The sequence below is a fragment of the Dreissena polymorpha genome, chromosome 12 (assembly GCF_020536995.1).
Source record: "Dreissena polymorpha isolate Duluth1 chromosome 12, UMN_Dpol_1.0, whole genome shotgun sequence".
Lineage (NCBI taxonomy): Eukaryota > Metazoa > Mollusca > Bivalvia > Myida > Dreissenidae > Dreissena > Dreissena polymorpha.
This window is the reverse complement of record NC_068366.1, coordinates 59,351,508-59,361,589: the sequence shown is the minus strand read 5'-3', so window position 1 is coordinate 59,361,589 and position 10,082 is coordinate 59,351,508. Positions and strand designations below refer to the sequence as shown.

Sequence of the window (10,082 nt, the reverse complement as noted above, 5' to 3'; positions counted from 1 at the left end):
GGTTTTACGAGAATTGGCCCGGTGACCTAATTTTTTACCCCAGATGACCCATATACGATCCAAAATCAGATATTATCAAGATAAACATTCTGACCATACTTCATTAAGATCAGATGAAAACTATGACCTCTATTGTCTACACAAGGTTTTTCAATGATTTGCCCTAGTGACCTAGTGTCTGACCCCAGATGACCCAAATACAATCCCAATCCAGATTTTATCAAGATAAACATTCTGACCAATTGGATGAAAACTGTGACCTCTATTGTCTACACAAGGTTTTTCTTTTATTTGACGTGGTGACCTAGTTTTTAAACCCAGATGACCCAAATACAATCCCAACCCAAATTTTATCAAGATAAACATTTTGACCAAATTTCATAAAGATTGGATGAAAACTGTGACCTCTATTGTCTACAAAAGGTTTTTCTAATATTTGACCTATTGACCTAGTTTTTGACCCCAGGTGATCCAAATACAATCCCAACCCAGATTTCATCAAGATAAACATTCTGATCAAATTTGATAAAGATTGGATGAAAACTGTGTTCCTATTGTCTACACAAGATTTTTCTATTATTTGACCTAGTGACCTAGTTTTTGACCCCAGATGACCCAAATACAATCCCAACCCAGATTTCATCAAGACAAACATTCTGACCAAATTTCATAAAGATTGGATGAAAACTGTGACCTCTTTTGTCTACACAAGGTTTTTCTATTATTTGACCCAGTGACATTGTTTTTGACTCCAGATGACCCAAATACAATCCCAACCCAGATTTCATCAAGATAAACATTCTGACCAAATTTCATACAGATTGGATGAAAACTGTGACCTCTACTGTCTACACAAACAAATTGTTGATGCACGCACACACGCACAACAGACGCCGGACAGTACACGGTCAAATAAGATCACCAAGTCACTTCGTGACAGGTGAGCTAAAAACCCAAACGTACTTTACAAATGACAGAGAGATAACTTTCCAAAACAACAATGGTCAAGATCTCTTCAATGGGTTGAGATGGAATTGAGGACTTGGGTGGAATTTCCATGCACCTATTCTTTCCTGCTTTTCATGGAAATCGCTGGTGTAAAATGATAGCCCTGATGTAATTTGCTGACAGCAAAGTTATACGTACCACAAGATTAACATGTTTTGTAATTAATGTAACTGTGTGTAATATCATATCAGCTTAGCCATCTTGTTAACCCTTTATCACTTATAAACACATTTTGACGCATTTGAAGTTCTTTAGAAAACCAAATTAAAGTCCTTTTTTAATATATTAAAGTTTGAAATTTTTCATTTCCAACACTAAGATAATGATGAGCAGCAAACAGCATAAAACCTTAACAGACTGCGAGTTACGTGCAAGCTGTTCTGGTTTTATGCTGGTTGCAAAAGCCATTTTCACTTTGCTTTTGATGGGGAAAGGGTTATTCTTTCATATTTTGTATGAATGAATTCATGTGCAACTTAAAGCCCACATGTGATATTTCAAACTGATTTTTTAAAATAAAATACTAAAAAATTGGTATATCACTTTTATTTGGTGCATAGAAAATACCACAATGTCCATTGGGTGCTTTGTTGAGTGTCTGCATATTAAATTTTCTGGATTATTATGGGTGTAAGAAGTTGTCATAAAATATAATTACATAATCAATTCCGAACATTTACTTCCACACACATATATATAACAAACACTTCACCAATAATATTTTAGGCTTCGAGAGAATTATTTACTGTTTTGAATTACAAACACACGACTATAAGCTTGCTCTTATAACACTGTTAACCCCTGTGTGCCAATATATACACTTCAGACAAAAACATGAGTTTAGTTCATGAAACATTTCTTCATCAGTTCTTTATACCATGAACATTCTTATCTATGTATAAATCATGTTTGTCACAAGTGAGCCAGATCAATTATAATCCCATAAACTAGTAATTATTTTTAAAAGGCTTGTCTTTCGTTGACACTTCCCCACGCCTGTACCTTGCCTCTCTCTCGTTCTGAAAACAAACAACACCACAGCAATTATAAATAAGCTCATAACAGTACCAGAGTTATATACATTGTAGTTCAATCATATTTTACAGGACTATGTCAAGTTTTCCGTGCAAAGGATAACTATCTTCTTTTATACCTAATGATAAAATATGACATTTCTGCAGTGAAATAACAGCAGTGAAAATAAACTAATTGTTCTTTTCATCGGTGAAAAGAACAAATTTTCGGAGCTCCTTTTTCTATTTTTAGATTATCATAAATAATTTTATGTATATTTTCTACGATCACGAGTGAATTAAAATCGACATTCCAACAAATCCAACACATTTTCTTTTTATTTTATGCTTTTTCATTGTTTATTTACATTGTAAAAGAGTTTAACTGGAGAATTTCAGTGTTAAAATGATGTCAGTTTGTGATTTGAAATGTATTGAGGCGCGACACGAGAGAAACTCAGAGAAAGGGTAACTTTTCAGTGAAAGGGAAACAGCTGTTAATTATTTTCTTGAAAATGGGGCATAAAAGAAACAGAAAATTTGTTCATGTAAGTGTAAGATCGTTTGTTATTTCACTCGTGATCATAGAAAAATAATATTTTCACATGTGGCTGCGCCACTCTTGAAAATATATTTTCTATGATCACTTGTGAAATAACAAACGATCTTACACTGACATGAACAAATGTCCTCTATCTCTTATTCATGACAGATTTTAGAATAATTCTCCCATAATTCTCCAACACAAAAATATACATGTAGGTAAACAATTTGTGAAAACTATGACCAAACTCTACTCATCCCAAAAGCCTTAGATTAAATAAATGTAGGACTTATTAACGCTCGATTTGTCATTGTCGGCTCGGGTACTACTTACATGTACCCCGGGTACTCTTAAGTATACTTACAGGTACCCCGGGTAAGTTAAATATACTTCATCATACCCCGTCGATATTAGACTGTACCCGAGTTGTATTCCCGCCTGAAATCCGATGTCAGTAAACGCGCTACTGATTATCTTAAACTCCTCCTTTAAAAAAAAATGCATCAACATGCTTTCATGCTTTTTGAGTATGAGTTTCGATAATATAGAGGTTATTTACAGAAAATTGACATAAATGTGAATATAATTTATTTTTTTTAAACATCCGACAAGGACCGATTTAGCGTTAAATTTCCTGGGTACGTTTTAGTATATTTATCGTACCCGGGGTACATGAAAGTAAACGTACGAGTACCCGGGATACATGTTAGTAGTACCCGAGCCGACAATGACCAAAACAGCCTTATTAACTATCTTGTGCAAGTAATACTGGCAATATCAATCCATGCAAACATAATAATAGGTAACAGTAGGTATGATATGTTGTCGTTCAATGTAATAACCAGACAAGCCAGTCTTCTCAACTTTAACAGATAAATGATATGTCAATAGGTCTAACAGAAATTCTAGTCAAGGGTTAACATGTCCACTATAAAGTCACACAAAGTTTCCAGGTCTCATTAGCGGACAGGGTAGCTTCTGACAAGACTGGGCAAATGCACTGGCTGGTCTGGGGCTACGCTGGCTGCTGATGGAATTAAGACCCATTTTTGCAACATCAGACTCAAACAAAACAATAGCGAACTCACTCTTTCTTTAGTGATGAAGTAAGTAAAAAAGCCAACAGGGAGGATCAGCGCTCCCCATAACCAGGCATAGTGGGATCTTGTTGCCTTGAAGTGTTGTCCATAAGTGTGTCTCGCAGAATACCACCTCTGCATAGCTGGGTCAAACTGAAAGCAATATTATAAAATACCATGTGAATAAATTAAACATCATGGGTCCACAATCCAAAGTTCATGGGTCAACCTTCAAAGTCTGATAATATTTGACATTATTAATTTTCAAATTCAGAAACATTATACTGTTTGAGATCAAGGTGAAACACTAATTAAAAGAAGGGACATACAATAATTTACAAAAAACATTTGTGTTTGTTTTCAGGCTGATCATTTTTGAGACCTTTTCCGTGGATGAAATGAATTAATTTATGCATTAATGAATTACTTTAATGCCCCCCCATATTTGACTGATTCTACTTCCCATATTGGGACTTTGAGTGTTTTGTTTTAAGGACATTTTATCTGTGACCAAAGTGTAAACTTTCTGTTCCACCAAAATAATTATAGTCTAATAAATGTTTTTTTATCTTTTTAAATAAAAAGTGTAAGTTGTTTAGGCACTTAAACCATCCCTGTTTACAGTCAAATTAATAAATTGACAACAGATAAAACAGTATGCAGTTAATACAAATACTTTTGAGACAAACACAGACACCTTGGTTTACGTCATGTGTGCTTTCAAAAAAGAAATCTGTGTTTTGTGCTTTGATTAAAAGGAAGCAGAATTTTGCTGGAATTTCCAAAAATATTGTACGAGCTTTGGATGATTAAAAAATTTGTGCAGTTGACTGTATATAATTATAATATTTATTATGACTGTGCAATTTGTTTAAATTAATTATATGCAGTAAGGTTTCTTGACAATATTGAATGAAATACAATTTGCTTTGGAAGGTTTGGAACTGACAACCTCTGACACTGTACAAACAATCATTCCAGTGCACCAGCCAGGATTTTAAAGGGCATTCGCAGGGTTCTCATTTGTTAATCAATTGTTGTCATATTATCCCATTGTAATTATTATCCTTTGTAATATATCATGTGTCATATAGGTATAAATATAATTATGTTATAGGACACTTCATGTGTCATATTGGTATTAATATATATAACATGTATTTTTATTAACACATTGTCTCTATCATTTATAAACCTAGATATCAAAGTGAACAAGAGATGTGTTTGTCAGAAACACAATGCCCCCTACTGCTCCGCTTTGATTTATTAAATGTTTATTAAATGTTTTTTATCATTTGGCAGGTAGAGATAATTATCTCCCTTTGAAACTTATTACTTCCCTTGGATTTGTTTTATTGACCTTTGATCTTGAAGGATGTCCTGATGTTGACCTTGACCTTTCACCACTCAAAATGTGCAGCTCCATGAGATACACATGCATGCCAAATATCAAGTTGCTATCTGAAGAGACATAGAAGTTATGAGCATTTTTCGAAACTTAACGCAGAAACCTAAACACAAAGTGTGACGGAAAGACAGACGGCCGGTTCGATCACTTTATGCCCTCCTTTGGGGACATAAAAGTTATATTATTTTATTGACACTTCAAATAATTGCTGTGGTATAAAAAAGTTATCAGGACATGGTTGGGGTCCAAGAGGGATGAGACCTTGGGGTGGCAAGGGGCTGCACCATGTAGGCCTAGCTGTAGGATTGTCCATATCAACGGACTCCCAGAGCCTATGATAATTTTTTCTGTGAAGGCTCTGGGAGTCCATATGCACCCCTTCATAAACACAGCCGCAGTTCTCAGAAGGTGATCAGTACGCATCACTAAAAGTCTAAATAGACGTCGTTTGTGAGCAATTAAGGAAAGCAATGAATAAACTTCAAAAACACATTAAATTTACCTGAATGGCAACCTACTGACGGTATCCTTTGCATAGACCCTTAAATACACAACAATCTTTCTACACACTTTTCTTGTTGTCATTTTGATGGCAAAATTTGAAGCAGTGTAAATATTCTAAAATCGTTATCAACTTAGTCTACATAACAAATCATAATGCGCAAAGGGTTGGTATACTGCGACCTGACTGCAGTGCTTTCCACAGGCCATGTAACATTCTATCGCCGGGGCACTTGAATTCTGAAACCAGAGTCAGTGGGGCGCTTTAAATTTACCGATAAGTGTATTTTTCTGCACCTAGCCCTTCTTAAGATCAAAGCGATATCGACATCACCGAATATGTTGAGTTTCCCCAACTAAAGGCGGAGCGTCAATGTATTGGAAAATTGATATTGGCCAATGAGAGCGCATGCCACATGAGCCACAGCACAGTTTGCTGACTTTGTTTTCTAACAGACCCATGGTTGTTAGTTGATAAACTTGTATTTTTTTATTGTACTAATGCGGATTATGTTTGGTAGCTGGCGTATTTCGATAGTTTTACTCTTGTAAAATCTGCACTGAACGTTCGGTCAGACGAGAGCCTACCTAGCATTTGTTCGAGTTTGAGAAGTTTTTTCTTGTAGTTTAAGTTGGCAAGAAGATGTTTTGGTCATTTTTCATCACAAGGCAATCTTTCCCAACAAAACGGTACATAGTTAATGAAAATCGACCACCAGAATTTTTTTATTTGACCCAGACAAGAGTTAAACTATACATGTCTGTTTTGGCCTGATTTTATAGCCGAAATTCGGCTATATTCCCAATTGCAAAAAGTATACTTTTTTCCCAAAATTTGCTTAAAAATTCCCACTTGGGGAAAAAACGCTATCGACATTGGCTGTTTCGCTTTACGGAAAGCGTCGTCCGATCCGGTCTAGTACAGGTTTTAGACTATACTTCGGTATGGATAACATCGGCATTATTCGTGTGCACGATACTCTACGTGTTGTTCAGGCACTTATTATAATTGCGATGAAATTAAAGCGTTTTGTGATTCGGCTGCATAGAAAACAAATATGTCGCGCAATTCGAAATATTATATGAAAAAGATTCGTAAGCAAAACCCTGGCGGCAAAACGAAAACTGCTAATTTTGTTAAGTAAGCGTCATTACAGGGGTTTTTCTGCCTACTTTGGGAAAAGGAGTCTGACCAAATTGGGAATTTTTTATCGACAAAATTGCCCATTTTGGGAATTTTTGTTTCGTGAAACGGCTCATTTTGGGGAAAAAAAAGAATTATTCATGCTTAAATAAGTCTGTGGTTTAACAATTTATTAATATAAACACATGCAAAACAAACACTGCCCAAACACAAGTTACAGCAACATTTTTGGCCGAGCTAAATTAGAGCCATGGGTATTTCATTTCATACTTTAATGTATACAACTTTCTTACAAGGCTCTGAGCATTCAGTTGCTGATTTTGTGATTGACGGCCCTGGCATTACTTCTGTTGCTGTTACATTTTGCTGCGTATCGTCCGAGCCTGTCTGTTCAGGGTTACTCGCGGCAGTAATTTCGTAAGATTCTGAGCGTTTCGAAAACATTGATGATATCGTTACACATCCTTTAGCGTCTATTTTTCGTGTTTTTTTAATGTAATATTTACTATTGTGCGAAGCCATTATTGAAAATAAGCGTCTACAGATATGGTATAGAATGTGTATTGTGCGGCTCTATATACTCTTTTGTATAATGCGGAACAGTTCGAACGTCATCACTGAGAGTAAATGCATCCGGCAAATACACCAAAAAATCTGTGTCACTAAAGGTTTTATTATGTCGCGAATGAAGGGAAGTCACTCTTTCGATATAAATTATGTTTACCTTTTACGATTTTGGAAGATTTAATTTTTTGAAATTGGGAAAAATGCAATCAAAATTTGATTGGGAACGGGTCCATTTGCTTTGGGAATGCCTCCGTTTCCCGGAGGCGCAGACAGTGCTGAAAAAACCCTGCATTAAATAAACAAACATTGTCAAGAAGTACAAGTCTTCCCAATGAAACTCCTTCCATTGTTAATCATTAACAATGGAGGGAGTTTCAATGGGAAGACTTGTGACTTCTCCCTAAAATCTGAGCCAAGCTAGAGCCCTAATTAATGATAGAAATCTAATGACAAGTGACTTTTTTCATGCTTTTGCATTGTTGCATCATTGTTGATTTCCGAAAACAAAGTGCTGACTGATATTCAACATCTTCAGGGCTTTCCTTAGACCTCAAATCTCAAGAGTCAAGGACTCTTGGGACCATATTTTCAAGAGTCAAAATCAAACTTCTGAGAGTCCTAATAATAACGCAGGAGAGTCAATGATTTTTTGCAATTTAAGCAAATTACTGAGATATAATATATAAAAAGCAACAAATAAAAAGATACATGTATGTTAACATTTATTTCTTACATTTTACTGTCACTACAACACTATGCATTTAAACACAATATTTCCATGATTAATAAATATAAAACATGTATTCGAATACAACATTAACTTCATGTATACAGCAGAGTAATATGTCATATGTTCTTTCGCACGTTTGGGGATGTTAGGAGCACTGTCATTTAGATCTAAAGTACGCTTTGTCGTTGGCGTCTTACACACACTTTCAGAGTTACTACCGATTCCGAAGTCGAAAAGGTTTCTCTGTGACATTTTCCGAATGCACAAGCACAATTACACTTTGCACAATTACACTTTATCCAATAACTTTGTTTGACCGTTTCGCGTGGCTATTAAATTAAGAATGAAATACAAAATGTGAAAAAAAAAACATTTCTGCTGGCTATCACAAAAAAAACAACAACATACGGGTGGTACCTAAACACAATAGCCTATATAAATCGGTAAACTATAAAAGGAAATTATTTCTACTCGCCGAAAAAGGTGCCTCCGTATTTAATCCCATCAAAAATTCCGACGCCCTTTAATTATTTCATGTGCCATCTTCACTGAAGACGTGCGACAAACACGCCGTTTTCTATGCCTTCTCAAACGGTCAATTATTACGCCTACATGTATTTTGTAATCAATTAGCTCATGCAAAAATTGTCACTTTGCCACAAGGCCAGTTGTATCGGTTCTATAGTTATTTTTAGCAACTTTGATGCAAAGCGTGTAATTTGACGTTGTAGGCAGTACATATGCCAGCATAACTTTCGCGCGTCTTTGAACTGAGCAATCATGAAGTGAAACAGTGATGGGTGCATTCAGCTTTGGAAATACATTCTGCCATACTCTGGAAATATCTCAAAATATGCTTTACGGTGTTCTGTGGATATGGATGTTATTATTTTATATTGAATATTATTAAAACTGACGCGGATGAGTCCATTCTGTTTTGGTGGGTTTATAGTTCTTCTTAAATGCTCTGAGCTTTTATGAGTACATACGTATAGCTCAGAGGGTCAATAGCTGGGAGTGGGATTATTGCAACTAGGTGGGTTTAATACACGTCTTTTCCGCAAACAGCTGATAACAAACGCTATGATAAATAATGGAAAGTTAATGCACGCGTCATCGAACCAGCAGTGTTTTAATTGGTCAATACTAGATTTCTTAATTAACCAAACTCCGCCTACTGGGTGGACTTGTGCTTCGATGATTGGAAACGGGCGTTAACGATTAGCGTGTACTAAATGAGACACTCCGCCCCGAGCCAATTATCGCTTAGTCTTAACAACTTTTGATCTCGTTGACGCAAGTTGGTATATTCCCCCGGGTCAAATGTGACGCATGACGTAATTTTCTCAAGAGTCAAAAAGGGGTCTTCTGTAATTTTCAAGCGTCAAAACCCGGGAGCTCGGGTCAAAGGAAAGCCCTGATCTTGAAAGCAGTAGTACTACAGAAGATGAAGCGCCTCTTAATAAAATGGTGCCTGATGTGACTGAAGACTTTGAGTGAGCTTTTTATGTGGAAAACTGTTATTCATGGTGGTGTTTGTGATTATAGATGCTGAACTCATTCATGTAATTTTAAATCCCCATTTATTTTCCCAATTTCTTGAAAATGCCGATGAAATGCCCAATTTCAAAGCCATGGGCTATCTTCCCAAAAAGCTTTTAAAAAAGCCCTGCTATATGGCATAAAGACATTCTTTATTTTTAATGGCAGGGGCATAAAACACATTTTCACTCTCTTTCACTGTCATTTGATCACATTTCTGCTACAGTTCCTAATCAGACAATCTGTATATAAACCTCATGAACCTACCACAGTCCCACCAAAACCAGAGGCCCTTGGGTCATTCAACACTCTGAACAACTGTTTACGTTCTTGAACCATTGCTTTTCTTTTTGCGATTATGTCTAGTTCCTGTTGCGAGAGATTAAACATCGTTTTTGGATCCCATTTCTGTACTTCAGGCGGCATTTTTACGAAAAAACCACAAATTTATTGAAGGTCGCTGATATAGTTGTTGTTGCTACAATTTCTATTAACCCAAAGAGAAACTGAAACAAGGCAAGATCGACATTCTTGTAAAAGTAACCT

The 10,082-nt window shown here is 35.9% G+C and overlaps 1 protein-coding gene across 1 annotated transcript; it reads right to left on the bottom strand.

Annotated features, from left to right (window-relative positions):
• Nucleotides 1-1,670: 1,670 nt before the first annotated feature.
• On the bottom strand, nucleotides 1,671-10,047 carry LOC127852279 (uncharacterized). The gene is made up of 3 exons (XM_052386175.1): nucleotides 9,804-10,047; nucleotides 3,654-3,797; nucleotides 1,671-2,027 (listed from the first exon to the last, which is right to left on the bottom strand). The coding sequence occupies exons 1-3, from the start codon at nucleotides 9,960-9,962 to the stop codon at nucleotides 1,956-1,958; spliced, it is 375 nt and encodes a 124-aa protein (XP_052242135.1). The 5' UTR covers nucleotides 9,963-10,047; the 3' UTR covers nucleotides 1,671-1,955.
• Between the last annotated feature and the right edge of the window lie 35 nt (nucleotides 10,048-10,082).

What these genes read in the sequence shown, in the direction of transcription:
- LOC127852279 (XM_052386175.1), bottom strand. Translation starts at nt 9,962, where the DNA reads ATGCCGCCTGAAGTACAGAAATGGGATCCAAAAACGATGTTTAATCTC. An exon ending in CTGGTTTTGGTGGGACTGTG is followed by an intron (nt 3,798 to 9,803) that starts GTAGGTTCATGA and finishes TATTGCTTTCAG; the next exon opens with TTTGACCCAGCTATGCAGAG. An exon ending in ACTTCATCACTAAAGAAAGA is followed by an intron (nt 2,028 to 3,653) that starts GTGAGTTCGCTA and finishes GTTTGTTTTCAG; the next exon opens with AACGAGAGAGAGGCAAGGTA.